At 37.3% G+C, this 18,723-nt stretch overlaps 1 protein-coding gene across 1 annotated transcript; it reads left to right on the top strand.

Annotated features, from left to right (window-relative positions):
- LOC18614385 (CCR4-NOT transcription complex subunit 1) lies at nucleotides 313–18,595 on the top strand. The gene is made up of 51 exons (XM_007052123.2): nucleotides 313–598; nucleotides 1,302–1,599; nucleotides 1,715–1,943; nucleotides 2,110–2,449; nucleotides 2,558–2,671; nucleotides 2,786–2,914; nucleotides 2,998–3,189; nucleotides 3,288–3,482; nucleotides 3,750–3,887; nucleotides 3,989–4,111; nucleotides 4,202–4,455; nucleotides 4,746–4,849; nucleotides 5,353–5,447; nucleotides 5,574–5,810; nucleotides 6,326–6,514; nucleotides 6,591–6,672; nucleotides 6,816–6,883; nucleotides 7,749–7,894; nucleotides 8,010–8,118; nucleotides 8,208–8,354; nucleotides 8,505–8,552; nucleotides 8,634–8,762; nucleotides 8,890–9,129; nucleotides 9,211–9,351; nucleotides 9,448–9,533; nucleotides 9,623–9,728; nucleotides 10,212–10,307; nucleotides 10,436–10,588; nucleotides 11,017–11,190; nucleotides 11,279–11,493; nucleotides 11,581–11,716; nucleotides 11,801–11,926; nucleotides 12,455–12,499; nucleotides 12,742–12,819; nucleotides 12,915–13,031; nucleotides 13,450–13,576; nucleotides 13,653–13,753; nucleotides 13,880–14,017; nucleotides 14,099–14,182; nucleotides 14,933–15,079; nucleotides 15,190–15,321; nucleotides 15,422–15,469; nucleotides 15,541–15,687; nucleotides 15,760–15,821; nucleotides 16,411–16,564; nucleotides 16,660–16,851; nucleotides 16,928–17,032; nucleotides 17,274–17,411; nucleotides 17,679–17,915; nucleotides 18,009–18,110; nucleotides 18,195–18,595. The coding sequence occupies exons 1-51, from the start codon at nucleotides 500–502 to the stop codon at nucleotides 18,342–18,344; spliced, it is 7,242 nt and encodes a 2,413-aa protein (XP_007052185.2). The 5' UTR covers nucleotides 313–499; the 3' UTR covers nucleotides 18,345–18,595.

Raw genomic sequence — 18,723 nt, 5'->3', positions numbered from 1 at the left:
TATTTTTTTTTACGTAATAATTATTTTGACCTCTTATGAAATAATTATTTTAAAAAATAATCATTTCATGAACTAATTATAATTTTAAAAGGAGATTTATAATGGTTATTTATTTTCCATAATGGCTATTTTATCTCTTTTTAAATAATTATTCTTAAAAAAAATAATTTTACGAACTACTCACGATTTTGTAAAGAGATTAGGAATAATGGAGGACTATTCCATTATCTTGCAGCCAAACATGAGACGACACCTTTATATAGAGCATGACCCGCATGTCACTCAGACGGATAGCGTTTGTCTTTGCCCTTAACATAAACACTTTCAGACGTTCGACTCTCACTTTTCTCGACGGTTCTCTTTCAGTCTCCCCCATTCTTCAAAGGCCCCCTCTCCCCACCGCATCACCCTAATCTCTCTCTTTCTATCTATTAATATCTCTTATTTATCTCAACTGGCGCTTTCCACCGAAAACCCTCGCGATCCATCTGCCTTCACCATGCTCGAGCTTTCCTCGACACTGTCGACTCACGTTCGGTTCCTACTCCAGTCCCTGACCGAAGCCAACGCTGACTCCATTTCTCGAGAGCTCTTTCAGGTTCTTTCTTTATCTTTCAACGTTTCCGTACTCACACACGCCATTTCGGTATTATTTTTTATTGCATTTCTCAAGATTTGTCTAATCGCTCAAAAAACCCTAAAATTAGGTAAAAGTTAACGTTGGATTTGATGTGTATTTATACAATTAGATTGGGTTTTGTTCTCGTTGTAACTTATTTCTTGATCGCGTTGTACTTATTTTTCGTATACAATTAGCTAGCTCGATGCCGTCATATCCATAGGAAGAATATATATACAAATGGAAACGGAGACTAAGATACTGGAAGGTTGAAAATTAAGATTACTCAAATGCGAGCATTTCTGTTGATTTTTCCTTTTTAAAAAACCGTAGAAACGTTGTTAATATAATTTGTAGCTAATAAAATTTAATCAATTACAGTATCACATTGCTGGTGCTACTTTTATTTTCCCAAATACAATTAGATTTAAAAGTCCATGAGCTAGGAAATGCTATTGTTATTCTTTTCAAGTCAAGTAAGCTGGGTTCCAGTTGTGTTAATGTTGCAGCATATATAGTAATGAAGAGTGAATTTGTCAAGATTTATAAACTTTGTGAGGTGTGAGAATGATGTCCTGGTAGTGGTGTCCAGTGGGTTGGGATGGGGTCTTTTGTTTGATTCTTTCCTATTTTATGCAATTTTCTTAATGACATACTGATATGGTCTGTTTATTGTGGGCAGTTCATTGAATATGGGATCGAGGGAAGCATTCTGGTGTTGCAAACCTGCTTGGATTGCTTGAATTCTCACAAGACGGATGCAAAGAACTTGCAATCTGACCAAGTTGTAGCAGCAATTTTTAGACATACCATGGACAAGCCAAATTTTTGTACTGTCTTCTGTCAGTCACTAAGAAGTACAGATATCAGTGAGGAATTCCTGCTGAATTTCTCAAAAACTATGCAGTTATCTGTGTCTGAAAAAATTGGCATTGGTCTTGCTTTGTCTGATTCTGAAAATCCTGACACAAGAATGTGCGGTAAGTTGCATTGTTTGAATGGGCATTGGTTGTTGAAAGGATGTTCTCTTGATTAGTTAGGTTCTTTGACACTGTTGATCAGAATGATGAAAGTAAAGCTTTTGCATTTATTTAGGGAAGAATTTCTGTATGGCTCAGATTGAGGAATTGCATGCTAATTCGGCTTCTTTCGATTCTTCCGAGCAAATTCAGAATATTGTTATGTTCCTCCAGAGCTCTGACGCCCTTTCCAAGCATGTAGATTCCTTTATGCAGATGTTATCTTTAGTGCAAGCGAAAGATGTCGCGCAGTTTGTTTTAACTCCAATACTTTCAGATGAATTGCGTGGGGCTAATTTCTTAAGGTACTGATTTTTGCATAGCCATTTCCTTTCTCTCTTCTCCTCCAAACCAGCAGTTAATCATACGAGCTTTCTAGTCATGTTGTTCTGTTTATTATTTCTCCAGTATGTTGTGATAAACCATCAACTTAAATGCTTGCTCTTTTGTTCCTTTTCTTTTCTGCTGCAGGAATATGGATTTCTTCAATGAATCTGGAGAAAATGATTTTGATGCTCTTTTAGCAGAAATGGAGAAGGAGATGAGCATGGGAGATATAATTAAGGAACTAGGTTATGGTTGCACTGTTGATGCTGCACGCTGTAAAGATATTTTATCTCTTTGCTTACCTCTGACAGAGATGACCATATCTAGAATACTGGGCACAATTGCCCACACCTATGTTGGGCTTGAGGATAACCCAACGGCATTTTCTACATTTTGCCTGGCCCTAGGTTGCAGCACTTCATCTGAGTTGCCTCCATTGTGCTCCTGGAACATTGATGTTCTTATAAAAACTATAAAGCAACTTGTGAGTTATGCATTGTTTGCTTTCTGTAATTCTATTTTCTTCCAATTTGCTAATTACTGTTTTTAGAAGAAACATATTTCTATACTTTTGAAATGCATCTGAATTCAGGCTCCCGGTACCAACTGGATTCGAGTTATTGAAAACCTGGATCATGAGGGGTTCTACATTCCTAATGAGGCGGCATTCTCCTTTTTCATGTCTGTATATCGACATGCATCCCAGGTATTATTGTTTTTATTTTGGCATGTGTCAAGTTGCATGCTTGTTGTATTGTTTTAGTTTTTTTAATCATTATTTTTCATTTGTTTAATTAATCTGTGGAATTGAGTTGTGCAGGAACCCTTTCCTCTCCATGCCATTTGTGGGTCTGTATGGAAGAATATTGAAGGTCAGCTATCTTTTCTAAAATATGCTGTATCAGCACTGCCAGAAGTATTTACCTTTGCCCATTCTTTGAGGCAGCTGGTAAGAGCTCAATGCAAATGTGGTCTTACCTTTTCTTCTTCTCGTCACCATATTTGCTGTAAGAATACTGTTCAATCTTGCAGGCCTATATGGATGCCGTGCATGGCCATAAGCTTCACCTTGGAAATGCAAATCATGCCTGGTTGTGTCTTGACCTCTTAGATATACTGTGTCAACTAGCTGAAAGGGGTCATACAAGCTTTGTTCGATCAATGCTTGATTATCCTTTAAAACACTGCCCCGAAGTCCTGCTTCTTGGGATGGCACATATTAATGTACATATCTACAATATCACATATGTGGTAATGCTGTGCAATCTTTCTTATTTGCATCTTTGTTTTTGGGTTGATAAATTTTGCATCTATACTTGCAGACGGCTTATAATCTCCTCCAGCATGATGTGACTTACACAGTTTTTCCAATGATCATTAAAAATGCCCTGGGTGCGGGTGTGATACTTCAACTTTGGCACGTGAACCCTAATCTTGTCTTGCGTGGATTTGTAGAAGTACACAACACTGAGCCAGACAGCATGATTAGAATTCTGGAAATTTGTCAAGAGTTAAAGGTAAATTTGGATTTTCATTGATGTTCCTTTTCTACTGCATCACGCTGTGAGAGAACGTTTCTGCTGCATCATATTGCTGATTATGTCATGTTCCTCCTCCTCTCTCTCTCTCTCTCTCTCTGTGTGTGTTTAAGTTATCTTCAATATTGATTTCATAATTTATTGCTTAGAAGATTGCTTCAGGATTTTAGTTTGTGTGTTACATTCTGTGTTCTATCTTTGGTAAACTCTCTTGTATCTTATCATGTTTCCTATCTACTTTTGCAGATTCTATCATCGGTGTTGGAGATGATACCTTTTCCTTCTGGCATCAGATTAGCAGTCCTTGCTTCTCAGAAAGAGGTTCTAGATCTTGAGAATTGGTTGGGTGGTAACCTGAATACATATAAAGATGTTTTTTTTGAGGTAATATCGAGTCCTCCACACCCATGCCTCTGGTGCCTGTATGATTTCTGAGCTATTAGTTATCAGAATGTTTGGGTTGACATGCATGGTGCGATTTTCAGGAGTGCCTAAAGTTCCTGAAGGAGATACAATTCGGTGGATCACAAGAGTTTTCTGCCAAACCTTTCCATCATACTACTGCTGTTTTAAATCTTTATTTGGAAGCTAGTTCTACCTTTTTCAAGGTATTATTTCTACTAGGTTATTCTTATGATTCCTATTTAACATGTTTTTATCTGTACACTAATTGCTTTCCCTTTGTGTCTCCTATTCAGGTCCTTAAAGCTAATACTGGGATGATAGCCTCTACTCAGCTTCTCGAGGAAATGGAAAGGTTGCATGCAATGATTATGGATTCTAATCCAAAGCTGCAAAATGGTGGGACCACAGATTCCTCAACCTCTGACGGATATGGAGATGATATCGAGGCAGAAGCAAACTCTTACTTTCATCAAATGTTTTCTGGTCAGTTGACCATTGATTCAATGGTTCAAATGCTTGCACGGTTCAAGGAATCTTCTGTGAAAAGGCATGTTGTTGCTTCAGTACCATTCGCAGATTTTGCATTCATTTTTTGAGATATTTTCTTAGCTTTGATAGTACATTCTTGTCTGTAGGTCTTTTAATAGGTTATCTAATTGTTTCAATTGCCATGCATTGAGTTGATTTTTGTTTTTGGTCAAGTGAGGAAGGATCTTGTATCTTTTTGTTCCACATTCTATATCTGCTGTTACTTTTGTCATCATTTGAAAACTTAACTCTTACAAGAAATTTCGTGTCTAAGAGATGATGATATGATGGGATGTTTAATATTGACAGGGAACAGTCGATATTTGAGTGCATGATTGCAAATCTGTTTGAAGAATACCGATTTTTCCCCAAGTATCCTGAAAGACAGCTCAAAATCGCTGCAGTTCTCTTTGGTGAGTTATTATAAAATATAATTCTAATATACCAATCGGTGTCCTAGTCAATAATTGCTGTAGATCTTTATTACATATGTATAAGATTTGGTAACTGGTTAAGTCATGGCAGTTGTAGTGTTCAAATTCTACCATCACTTTTTTCTTTCTTAGGGGTATACTTTGTGAAGTCCTTATCTAAGTACTCCATCAAAGATCAATCTGTTAAGAGCATGTGTAGCATATGGAATACCAAGAATCCAATTGATTGGCACATTCTGATTCAAAGGTTCTGTGTTTAACTTGATGGTCGTGTTTGCTATTGAGGTAGAACTTGAGTTGTCTAGTCTATACAGTATTAGTGGTTTTATTTTCTTCAACTTACTACTTAGTTTTCTGACAGACATATGCATATTTTTTGTTATTTTATGGCTCTGGATAATTTTCAGACTCTTTTATCAAGCACCAGCAATATATACCCACTTTCTCTTTGAACTTATGTTGTGCCTTTGCACATATTTCAGGCTCTGTTATCAAGCAGCAGCTTGTAACTCACCTCACCCTTGGAATTGCCTTGCGTGGTGTTCTAGATGCATTGCGTAAACCTGCAGATTCAAAAGTTAGTGTTATTTCTTAGCAATAGTCTTTTCTTCTTTCTCTTCATTGGTTGTTACCCACAAAGGTGTAAAGGAATTCTCTAATTGGTGGTGTTAACGAATGGCTGATGGCCCATTTGCATGTACAGATGTTTTTGTTTGGAACCAAGGCTTTGGAGCAGTTTGTGGATCGCCTGATTGAGTGGCCGCAGTATTGCAACCATATTTTACAGATATCTCACCTGCGTGCCACTCATTCAGAGCTTGTTGCTTTCATTGAACGAGCTCTTGCCAGGATTTCGTCAGGGCACTTGGAATCAGATGGGAGCAACAACCCCTCTGTTCAACACCAAGTTTCCTCTCAGGTGACCTCAGGAAACGGGGAGGTAAAACCATGGTGTTTTTTTTTGTTTCATGTAATAAAATTTAAATTTATAAATAACAGTGTCACAAAATAAATATTATGATGTTTTGCTGCCTATGAATGATAAGCAATTTGGTTTGCATCTAAGAGTTTTCAGTAGAATATTATGACAATGACATGATCTTAAGATGGTATCATTGTACAGGAATTGAGTTTTGAACAAGTTGATTCTTTACTCTATGTAGCTGGCACTGGAGATCATTCTCTTTAGATCCATGCTATAAATCTCAAAACGTAAAGGACATGCTTTTGATTGCATGCTGCAAACTAAAAAAAAGGGAAAAAGTACAATCTCTTTGGCTGGAGAAGTAAAAAAATGATAAATAATCTGTACCATGCTGATAATATGATCACCATTATGCTTGGATTTTCCAGTTAAGAGAATTATCCTGGATTTTTGTTATATAGGTTTTTATTTGATCTATGCAATATGATTTTTTTTTTTATCTTTTTATTCTAAAATTGTCACCATTGCAGTTAAATAGCTCTACCATTGCTCAGCCTGGGTCACAGCTTTCTTCTCCGCTTAAGCTTCAGAGGCATGATAGTTCTCTTGATGACCGTAATAAACTCCCTGCGACATCATCTAATGATGTGAAACCACTTCTATCTTCTGTAGGGCAGCCTTCAGTTGCTTCCTTGAGTGATGCTTCTAGCATTCATAAAGTATGCCTGGTGACTTCTTGTTTGTGATGCATGTGGAATTTGTTCTCTAGAACTAATATTATTACCAAAATTGCAGCTGCAGAATGCAGTCAGTGGTTCGTCTATGCTGTCTGCTTCCCCTGGTTTTGTTCGTCCTTCTCGAGGAGTTACTTCTACTAGTAATAATTTTCCATAGCTTAATGGCTTTATTTTGTTCTATTTAGTTTGCATTGGGATGTTTCATTTGGAGTCTCCCATAAAACGTTTACATCTGGACTTGCTTACACACCAATCTTTTTTTTTTTTTTAAATTTCAATACAGGATTTGGCTCTGCTTTAAACATTGAAACACTAGTGGCCGCTGCTGAGAGAAGAGAGACTCCCATTGAGGTATTTAATGAACCTTGATCTTTCTTCCATTCAAATTGTTAATGGAAGTGTTTAATCAGCATGTATATCATAGTTTTTGTTTTATGCTTCTGCAATGAACAGCTTGGATAGAATAAAAGTTTATATTGATTGATGATGGTAGCTATCTAACCGTAGGTAACTTTGGTCTTGGGCTGTACTGATTTGAGAGAAAAGGATTTACAATAGACTACGATGAAGATGCTAAAAACATTCAAGTTAACTGTTTAGGTTCAATTTGGCATGGTTATATGAATTGTGAGGTTTTGGACCATTGGTATGCTTCTACCTGCTCAGGCTTACAAGTTTGAAGGTGAAAGAGAGCATGAGCAAATTGGTGGAAAGTAGGAGAGTCACTTCTCTCCTCTACCTTATTTGGGACTGGAGAGGGTAGAGCAGTGAGTTTATGATATGTTATGTTATCATTTTACCCTGGTTTAAAGTCATCACTAAAATCGTTTTTGAGGGATAAAAAAGGGATCACAAGCTAAAATCTTTAAAGTGGAATATTTGACTCTCCAATACTTTTGAGCGGAGGGCATTTACAGTGGGATAATATGAGGGATTTGGAGGGGTTCAGTTCACCTTCATACCCTCTTCCCTCCATTAAAAAACTCCAGGATAGTGTAAATCCCCTAGTCTGTTCTAGTTTCGGGTTCCCTTTTATCAAAACATTAATCAACCCAATTATGATTGTGGGGATGTTTTTGCTTTTTGGAAAATGTCCATTTTGCTTTGGTGGTTGTACTTGTAATTGTCAATCAGAATTTGAATCTCTTTGTTTTTGCTGTTGTATGGTTTAGTGCTGCAAACTTAATCCTTCTCTTAATCTGGATTCTATTTACAGGCTCCAGCATCAGAGATTCAAGACAAGATATCATTCATAATTAATAATATTTCTGCTGCCAATATTGAAGCTAAAGGGAAAGAGTTCAATGAAATTTTGAAAGAGCAGTACTATCCCTGGTTTGCAGAATATATGGTTATGAAAAGGTCAAACTTTGATACTCTTCACTTACATATGTCCACTCATGCGTCTTTCTGCATGGTGTGCCTGTTTCTTTGTACAATTGAATTAACTTAATCATGTTCTGCTAATTTATTGCAGAGCAAGCATTGAACCAAACTTTCATGATTTGTATTTGAAGTTTCTTGACAAAGTTAATTCAAAGGCTTTGAATAAGGAGATTGTCCAAGCTACATATGAGAACTGCAAGGTTTCTGTCTTTTAAGTAATTTAGCATGCATTGAGATATATTTGACCAAATAGCAGAAAAAATATTTATTATTCCATTTATGTTGTTAGGTTTTGTTGGGATCAGAGCTTATAAAATCAAGCTCTGAGGAGCGGTCATTGCTAAAAAATTTGGGTAGTTGGCTTGGGAAGTTAACTATTGGCCGGAATCAAGTTTTGAGGGCCCGTGAAATAGATCCCAAATCTCTGATTATAGAGGTACTTGTTTCTTAAGTTTATTTTAGTTGGTTTTATGCCATAAGGTTCAGTCATTCATATGTTCATCGAGGACTATCCAGTATATTTTCATGGTCTGACTTTTTTGAATTTATCCTTTTTGTTTTTGTTCTTATTTTGTGCTCTTTCCAGGCATATGAGAAGGGTTTGATGATTGCAGTTATTCCATTTACTTCAAAGGTATGATTATTTTTATGATTAACTTAGTTTCTTGTTCTGAACTTAAGTTGTGAATTTCCAAAAATCTGTTACCTTTTGCAGATTCTTGAGCCATGTCAAAGCAGTCTGGCATATCAACCCCCTAATCCCTGGACCATGGGCATTCTGGCGTTACTGGCTGAGATTTATTCAATGCCAAACTTGAAAATGAACCTCAAGTTTGACATAGAGGTATTGACATTTGTTTTAAGCACGCATATGAAGACAAGGTCTTTTTTCCCTCATTATTGTAGCTTAACTCACAGAAGCTTGGTAATCTATTAATTTATCTGCCTACTGTGTTTTATTGGTGATTTAGGTACTATTCAAGAACCTTGGTGTGGATATGAAGGACATAACACCTACTTCTCTTCTCAAGGATCGCAAAAGAGAAATTGAGGGGAATCCTGATTTTTCCAATAAAGATGTTGGAGCTTGCCAGCCCCAGATGGTTGCCGAAGTTAAATCAGGAATAATTTCTCCACTTAATCATGTTGAACTACCTCTTGAGGTTGCTAGTCCACCTAATTCTGGTGGCCACACACATTTATTATCTCAGGTTTGTTTCTTCAGTACTTTATCACCGCTCTCAGCAGTTATTACATGTGTGTTAATGTGTTTTTTCTTTGAGTTGTTTTAGTATGCTGGTCCCTTGCGTCTTTCTTCTGGTGCATTGATGGAGGATGAGAAACTAGCAGCTTTAGGCTTGTCTGATCAGCTTCCTTCTGCACAAGGGCTATTTCAAGCCACTCCATCACAGTCACCTTTTTCTGTTAATCAGGTTGTCTTTTTTTTTTTTTTTTAACTCATCCTTCAATGATCTAAGAATTATTAACTTTTTGTTTATTTCAATTGTTGCTTCTTGTCTTCTTTGTAGCTTTCTGCGGCAATACCTAACATTGGAACTCATGTTATTATCAATCAGAAGCTCAGTGCTTTGGGCTTGCACTTGCATTTTCAGAGGTTTGATGCCATTTCCATATTAATTCTTTCCTGCTTGTTGTATACATTGCTTGGTCTTGGCGATGAACTCCAAAGAACATGTGTTGCAGGGTGGTTCCAATTGCAATGGACAGAGCCATCAAGGAGATTGTGGCTGGTATTGTTCAGCGCAGTGTTTCTATTGCAACTCAGACAACAAAGGAGCTTGTTTTAAAGGTCTGTAAAGTCAACTCAATAAAGCATTAGATCCAAGTACTTGGTTGATAGCAATACTTTTGCAAATTGATCTTTCCTTCTTTATTATTGTTGTGTTTCTTGAATTAATGCCCATGTTTGATGCTTTTTTTTTGGCACTTCAACTTGATTCAATTCATTTTGTTAGGGCAATAAGATGACTTTCCGATTGTTTTGTCTCCATAATAGCTCCACTGTTTTTGGCTCGTTTTCAAAAATTGTCTGTTACTACTTTTATGTTTTCTAGTGTTGCTTTTCATCACTTCATCTATTTATAGTTTCTGTTTCTTCACACAATCATTGGATAGCTTTTTGTCAAGCTTCTGTTTATTTGGTTTAGATTTGTCTCCTACCAGTGTACATGTGAAAATGCTCGGGAATCATCTTGGAACAATTACGATGTTTTGAACAAGCCATTCAATCACTATTCTTAGCTTAATATCATTTTAATCAAACACAATGTAGGATTATGCTATGGAATCAGATGAGACACGGATCTATAACGCAGCACACTTGATGGTTGCAAGTTTGGCCGGAAGTCTAGCTCACGTAACATGCAAGGTTTTGTCACAAAACAAGCATTTCATTATATCTTTTTCCCTTTTTCTGAGTTTTTTATTTGTAGTGCTTTTTTGGGGTCATTTTTTATATTCCATAGATGGTTTTAATCTTTCTTTATGGTGTTCTAGGAACCCTTACGTGGCTCTATATCAAGTCAACTAAGGAGTTCACTTCAGGGTTTGAATGTTGCGAGTGATCTTCTGGAACAAGCTGTTCAGCTTGTTACTAATGATAACCTTGATCTTGGCTGTGCGGTCATTGAACAGGCTGCTACTGATAAGGTCAGCTTGTTGCCATCGATCTATCTGTTTTGTGCTCATGTTCATTGAACAGATAGGCTCAATCTGTTGTTGGTGGAATTGGTTTTAAGTTGATTTTGTTTTATTTTTATAAATCTTGTGGATTACATTCATAAGTGGGAGCTTTAGTGACTCTGAATGCTCCAATGAAAAGAATGCTTCTCATGCAAAACTTAAAGTTGCTATGGTCTTTCAATGCTGTACTATTAGATTCAGATTTGGTTTTCTAGGCTTCCTTCTCTATTGTAATGTTTGGTTCATATGGGAGTTTTGCCTGCATGGATGGAGGTTTTCTTCTGCATGGTGGCTGGTTTTTTGGAAAAGATATATAGTGAATGAATTTCACTTATTGTTTATTCTTCCTGGTTCTAACTTTTATCTTTCTTTTTCCCTTTGACTTTAATATATAGGCAATACAAACCATTGATGGAGAAATAGCTAATCAACTTGCCTTAAGAAGAAAGCATAGGGATCCCTCATTTTTTGATCCAAGCATGTATGGACAAGGTTCTATGGGTGTTGTGCCTGAGGCTCTTCGACCTAAACCAGGTCACTTGTCTCTGTCTCAGCAGCGAGTTTATGAGGTATTCATATGATTAACCATTTTCATGAGGATTGCCTTAGTTTTGAGAACAAAGGCACTGAGAGTTGCTCCTCCCCTCTATCTTTTAGGACTTTGTTCGGCTTCCTTGGCAAAATCAGTCTGGTCAGAGCTCACATTCTATGTCTGCTGGTCCTTCAAGCTTATCTGGTGATGGTGGTCTCACTGGCACATTTGGTTCAACATCAGGGCAAGTTACCCCTGGTTACGCATCCAGCCAAGGAAACTTGGGACAATTGGATGTTGCTTCTGAGGCAATTGAATCTACCTCAGCTGCCCTTTTGAGGTGTTACATTTTAAATGCTGCTTTGGGTTCTATGATTTTTTTTCTGGTTTTGTTGTTGCTGATCTATTTGAACTCTTTTTGTTTCAGTGCTTCCTCAATTCATATTGGCTCAGCAGCTGGTCTTACCCAGCAGACTACTGAAAACGATCCTCTCAATGCTTCTTTCTCTTCTACAATTTCAGCCCCTGAATTACATTCAGTGGATACTACTGATGCTGTAAAAGTAAGAAATTTTATATGGGTGAGTTTTTGTACTGGTAGAGAGACTCATGCTTTTTACTAATACATGCTCCCAACTTGTTGCTAGGAATTGGGACCTACAGCACAACCATTACCTTCACCTGCTGCCACTGACCGTTTAGGAAGTACCATCTCTGAAACTTCACTGAGCACAAGGGATGCATTGGATAAATATCAGATTGTTGCTCAGAAGGTTGAATATGACTCCTTTTGTTTCTGCTTTCTTTCTTGCTCTACTTATTCCTTTATCTTTTGGGGTGGGAGAGAATTTGGCAGTTGCATGGATGACTCTGTTGTCTGACCAGAACAAGCGGGTCATAATGTCATGGTGGACAAGACGCCTTTTCATAATCTTCTCCTTCATTTGTATTCCTTTTTCACTGCTCGATTTTTTTTTTTTAATTGGGGTGGGGGATTCGAACCCTGCTTTCTAAGCAGGGGGATCATGCACCAATCAATGAACCAAATGCTCGGGTGCCAGTGCTTGATTGTTGTGGGAGATGCATATTTTTATCTACAATGATCTTAATGGTTGTATCTTTGCAATTCTTGGATCTCCTGTCAAGGAACACTGACGCACAACACGAAACATAGTTTCCCACACAAGTATAGGAAGGAGATCCCTCAGCTATAGAGCTCCCATTCCTTTTAATTTTGTGTTCTTATCTATTTGAGCTTGAAATGTTTTCAGTATGTTTCTGACTCTGTCAAATGTTTTCAGTTGGAAACTTCGGTGACAAGCGATTCTAGAGAAGTTGACATTCAGGTATGCTTTAATCTTCTTCTGCTTATGTGCACTGCTGCTATATATATATTGAAATATCAGTGCCATATATGGCCTATTTTTTAACTTGTTCCCTCCATGTATCTGTCTCTTCTGCTTTCATGTTCTTCCTTGCCACCTACATTTGTTGGTCAAAACAAGTTGTTATTTCCTGAAATGAATTCTCATTTTTGTTTGGTTATATTGTTTGAAAAACTGTTATTTAATTCTTGACATTTTTGTAGGGAGTGATCTCTGAGGTACCTGAAATCATACTCAGATGTGTAAGTCGGGACGAGGCTGCATTGGCTGTGGCTCAAAAGGTGTTCTAATGATTGTGGGGCAAAAGTTTTTTATGCTTGTTGCATTTTTTTTTTGAAATGATTCTCATCCTTGACTGCTTCCAATGTTGATACAGGTTTTCAAGGGCTTATATGAGAATGCATCAAACAGTCTTAATGTTAGTGCCCATCTTGCTATTCTGGCTGCTGTCCGTGATGTCTGCAAGCTTGCTGTTAAGGAGCTTACTAGTTGGGTATGTTCTATTCCACATTCTTGTCTTTTGAAGATGTTTAGACCTTGGAGGCTTTTTTTCCTTGGTGTCTAACAGCAGCCAAGTTGCATTTTTACCTGCTAATGTTAGTTGTGATATCCGTTAGCTCCACTGCTTTGGATTTTAAACTTGTCACTGGTTTTACTTGTAAAGCGAAAAAAACCACTGCTATAAAAGTTGTTAGTCTCTTTCTGGTTCCATGAAAAAAACTCTTCATCTAACAGCAATTGTTAGGACATAATAGGTAATGTGATGTTTTCTGACTGAGTGAGTTTGCTAGATAAGCTATTCTGCATTTTTGGGCTTTTTGCTTCACCTCTTTTTGGTTTGTTCTTCTCTTTCTGCATATGTCTAGAATTGTCTTCTCCATCTGTGTTGATTGTCCATGCATCTCTTACAGGTGATATATTCAGACGAGGAGCGAAAGTTCAACAAAGATATCACAGTTGGCCTTATTCGAAGTGAATTGCTGAACCTTGCGGAGTACAATGTTCATATGGCAAAACTTATTGATGGAGGAAGGAATAGTATGTATTAGGAATTTTCCTTTTACTTAACAAAATTCTAAATAATATAACTCAGCTAATCAAGTTAAATATGCAGAAGCTGCGATGGAATTTGCGATGTCCCTTCTTCAAACTTTGGTCACTGATGAATCCAGAGTCATCTCAGAGCTCCATAATCTTGTGGATGCGCTGGCTAAGGTTTGTCATCCTTCTCTTTGTTATCTAATTTTTTCCTTTCTTTTTCTTCTTTGCTCTCCCTCTCTCTCCCTCACTTCTTCTGTTCATTTTTTTCTAGATTCTCTCTTATTTTTTCTGAACTTGCAGGTTGTGCCAAAACCTGGATCTCCTGAATCATTGCAACAGTTGATCGAGATGATCAGAAATCCTTCTGCTAGTGCGGCTGCTTTATCTAGTGCCACTGCTGGAAAGGAGGATAAGGCTAGGCAATCTAGAGACAAAAAGGTCAATGGTTCATCCATGGTATTGCATTGTTCTTAAGTCTACTAATATTTCTTCTGACCTGAAATTGTTCTCTTGAAGCAGGTACCTGGGCACACATCGGCTAATAGGGATGATAATAGTAATGTGGAGAATCTAGAACCAGATCCTGCTGGCTTCAAGGAGCAGGTGACCTGAAATTGCTTCTCTCTGCCTTTTTCATTTTAATTTGTTTCGAGATCTAAGAAGGAATTCTGAGAATGCTTTGTGCATATTATAGATTTCACTAATAATCTAATGGAGTTAAAAGTATCGAATTGATGAGAGTGGAAATTTTTGGAGGATGTTAAGTATATTGAAGAAAATGATAAGCCTAGTGGTGTCATGTTCATGAACAAAAAAGCCTATTAAAAGCTCATGTAATTGGGTTCTCTGCACAGAGTAATAGTCTGTTGTATCTTTTGTCAAAGTATTCCCCAATGAGACGGCAACCATCTCAAAATTAAAGCAAGCAATCTTTGGCCTGTCTCCTGCCACAATGAGTGGTGTAGGCATATTATTATTGCCCTAATATGGTCTGAGAGTGTATCCAAATTACAGTAGTCACCACCTTTGATTCTATGGAGGTTGAGATTTTTTAATAGGATGGGGCTCATTTAAGTTTTTAAACAACTCCTTGCTTCCTGTTGCATATGTGCCTATTTTTTTTTTATATTTTGCTTCATAATGCAAGTACTTCCTGCAGGCATGCAGCATTCATATTGTTGTTACTCTAATCATTTATCTTCTCTATGTCTGTTGTCTCTCTCTTTCCATCACTTCTTTTTCTTGTGTCCTTTGTCTACCCTATCCAGCCCTCCCTTTTTTCTCCTGCATGTGTAGGGAAAGTGGGACTATTATGAAATTCTTAGTCATTAATTTCTCTCGAAAACCTTGTAGGTTTCCATGCTGTTTGCAGAATGGTACCAGATATGTGAGATTCCTGGTGCAAATGATGGACCTTGTAATCATTACATTGTGCAATTGCATCAAAATGGACTGCTCAAAGGGGATGATATGACAGAACGCTTTTTTCGCATTATCACAGTGAATCTCTTCCCCTGTGCACCACCCCCTTCCCTGTTCCCTTCTTGTTACATATATTGACCAGAGAACTGAGGAGGCCAAACTCATTTTTTGTTTTTCCTTCATGTTAGGAACTTTCTGTCTCACATTGCCTATCTTCTGAGGTTATGAGTTCTGGCACATTGCAATCACCTCAGCAGGCTCAGACTCTTTCTTTCCTTGCCATTGATATTTATGCAAAACTTGTGTTGTCAATCCTTAAGGTCTTGTTATATCTTTTGCACATTATATTGATATGATCTTCTCATTTTAAATCTAAACCTTGCTAACTTTTTCTTAATTATTTTTTGGCAATTTCTTTAGTATTGCCCAGTGGAACAGGGATCGAGTAAACTCTTTCTTATGTCCAAGGTGAATATTCTCTTCAATTTTGTATGTCTTGATTTTGTCTTCAATTTAATGATATTTATGGTGCTTAACAGATTTTGACCGTGACTCTGAGATTTATTCAAAAAGATGCAGAGGATAAGAAAGCATCTTTTAATCCAAGACCATATTTCAGATTATTTATCAACTGGCTGTCAGATCTTGGGTGCCTGGACCCTGTCACTGATGGTGCAAGTTTTCAGGTAGGTTCATTTGCATATACTTAGTTGTCATTATTGCCATTAAATATCTAATTCTCATTGTGTTTGTTGCAGATTTTGATAGCCTTTGCCAATGCATTTCATGCATTGCAGCCCCTTAAAGTTCCTGCCTTCAGGTAAGAATTGTGAGTTTGTTGAGTTATCAATGTGCTTTTATAATGTGCTGTCTCATCTTGAAAAGGCAGCATTTATGATGCAATTTGAGTCTGAGTCAAAAATTTTCCTTGCGAAGGGTTGGTTTAGTTTCTTATTATCTTGAATTAATTCTTGATTGGGCATCTGTAGTATGTTGGCTTACCTTATACTAGGGTTTCTAATAAATTGGCCTGTTTGGTTAAATTATATGGTAGCTGTGGTTTGCAGGTATAAAATAGCTTCTGTAACAAACTTAAATGAGTGCTTCTTGTACTGCTTTGTTTCTCGTGTATGATCCAGTGTAGTGAAACTATCTAATGTCCAAAAATTGCATCACCTGGATTTCTGTGGTTACTTGTTCCTAATCCCATAGGGCTTGCTTTCTATTAATTGTTTGGGTACTTGAATGAAGATTATCTTGAGGACATTGTGTCCAGTTGGAAGAAATTGGAAAAGCAGTAACTGGTTGTTCAGCATGATTATTTTGTCATGCTCCTTTACAATTCTGGAAGATGATACTTAAAAGTCCTATTATTTCTGCTTATGTTGATTGTCACTGTGCTGTTGTAGCTTTGCATGGCTAGAGCTGGTCAGTCACAGGAGTTTCATGCCAAAATTGCTCACTGGAAATGCTCAGAAGGGTTGGGCATATATACAACGCTTGCTGGTGGACTTGCTTCAGTTCCTTGAGCCATTTTTAAGGAATGCTGAGCTTGGAGTGCCGGTTTGCCTCTTTCTAAACACTAATTTCATTATTTGTTGCCTTTGTAAAAAAAAATTATGATATCCCACTTATTCTTTCTTGTGTTGTTTGTGTAGGTTCAGTGTCTGTATAAAGGCACACTTAGGGTGCTGCTAGTGCTGCTTCACGACTTTCCTGAATTCCTGTGTGATTATCATTTTACCTTCTGTGATGTGATTCCTCCAAGCTGCATACAGATGCGGAATATTATCCTTAGTGCATTTCCACGTAATATGAGGCTGCCAGATCCATCTACACCAAACTTAAAGGTGTCAATTGATCAAGCTTGATCTTTCTTCGGATTGTTTAATTATGAATTTAATTCTATAATCACTTGGTGCGCAGATTGACTTGCTTCCAGAAATCAGAGAACCCCCCCGCATCCTCTCTGAGGTGGATGCTGCTCTTAAAGCAAAACAGATGAAGGCCGATGTAGATGAGTATCTCAAGGTACCTCAATCTCATGGTGTTGGACTGTATGAATTGGCTTTTTTCTTGCCCATTCCTAAATTTCATGATGGTTGTCTTTATTATTTACTCCAACCTACTTTTCTTATCTAACATTCCTCAAATATTAGAATTGCTGTTCTCTCTATTACTTTTCATCCAAATGTTTTTATTCTTGTAAATGATCCATTTATTATACCTTCCTAAATTGTTTGCTCAAAATCGTCTGAAATATTTGCTGCAGACAAGGCCACAAGGAGGATCTTCATTTCTTACTGAACTGAAACAAAGACTGCTCCTTTCACCAAGCGAGGCAGCATCTGCTGGTACCCATTATAATGTACCATTAATCAACTCTCTGGTGCTTTATGTTGGAATGCAGGTATTCTAGAGTTTATTCTACTTCTCTGTATGTTATCTATAATGTTTCTTCAGTGTGATGGGCACTTTTTTTATTTGCTACTTTAGGCATGTATCATTTGGTTTCCGATCTCATCCTTTTTTAACTAGAGTAAGGGTTTTTTTATGGAAGCCTTGTATGGATATGGAAAAAACCTTTAGAATGAATGGCTTCTACTGAAAATTTATCATCTGCATTTCATGAATTAACTTCACTGTTTAATTAATTCTTGTGACAAATTGCTTTTAGGCCATTCAGCAACTGCAGTCAAGAGGATCTCATGCACAGTCAACAGGAAACACTGTTCCATTGTCTGTGTTCTTGGTTAGTGCTGCCTTGGATATTTTCCAGAGTCTAATAGGGGAACTTGATACTGAGGGGCGATACCTTTTTCTTAATGCAATTGCTAACCAATTGCGATATCCAAACAACCATACACATTACTTCTCCTTCATCTTACTATACTTATTTGCCGAATCAAATCAGGTGAGAATTTCTGTTGGATGGTATTACATTGGTTATCTGTTGCATTTCTGCTGCTCATTTCAGATTTATGAGAATATACTTTGCTTTCATCAGGAAATTATTCAAGAGCAAATTACAAGAGTTCTGTTGGAACGGCTAATTGTTAACAAACCTCATCCATGGGGTCTGCTCATTACCTTCATTGAGCTCATAAAGGTAAAAATTATTTTCAATCTGATCCTATTTTTGAGTTTTCTGAAACAGAATGTCCCCTTGAGGTTGCTCATGTTTATGTTTCAGAATCCAAGATACAACTTCTGGAATCGATCATTTATTAGGTGTGCACCTGAGATTGAAAAACTCTTTGAATCTGTCGCAAGATCATGTGGGGGCCTGAAACCTGTGGACGAGAGCATGGTTTCTGGTTGGGTATCTGACAGCGCGCACTGACTTGTCTTAATGTCATACGATGGGAACTCTTTTTAAATTTAAAAATCCCCATTCTTGTTATCTGTATATCATGTTTCATTGTTGTTTATCCTTGTATCCTGTAACAAAACCAGTTTAAACTTACTAGAGATTACTGCGGTCCTGTTTTATTTTCTTGTAAATATAAGAGGGCTGAAAGTTCTTTGTATACATCGGGAGAATTTGATTATTCATGTATAGAAATTTGAATTAACACCTTTTTGGCTCAAAAACCAAATCAAGTGTTGCTGGCTCGGCTTGTCCGTCATCATCTATCAGATACCCCAAGGACTAAACATCTTTAGTTTTTGCCCATGTACCTTCTGAGTGCAAAAGGGATTTTAGAGGGGGGTAGAGCCCA

The sequence above is a fragment of the Theobroma cacao genome, chromosome 1, assembly GCF_000208745.1.
Source record: "Theobroma cacao cultivar B97-61/B2 chromosome 1, Criollo_cocoa_genome_V2, whole genome shotgun sequence".
NCBI classification, from domain to species: Eukaryota; Viridiplantae; Streptophyta; class Magnoliopsida; order Malvales; family Malvaceae; genus Theobroma; species Theobroma cacao.
This window is presented reverse-complemented; position numbering and strand designations above follow the sequence as displayed.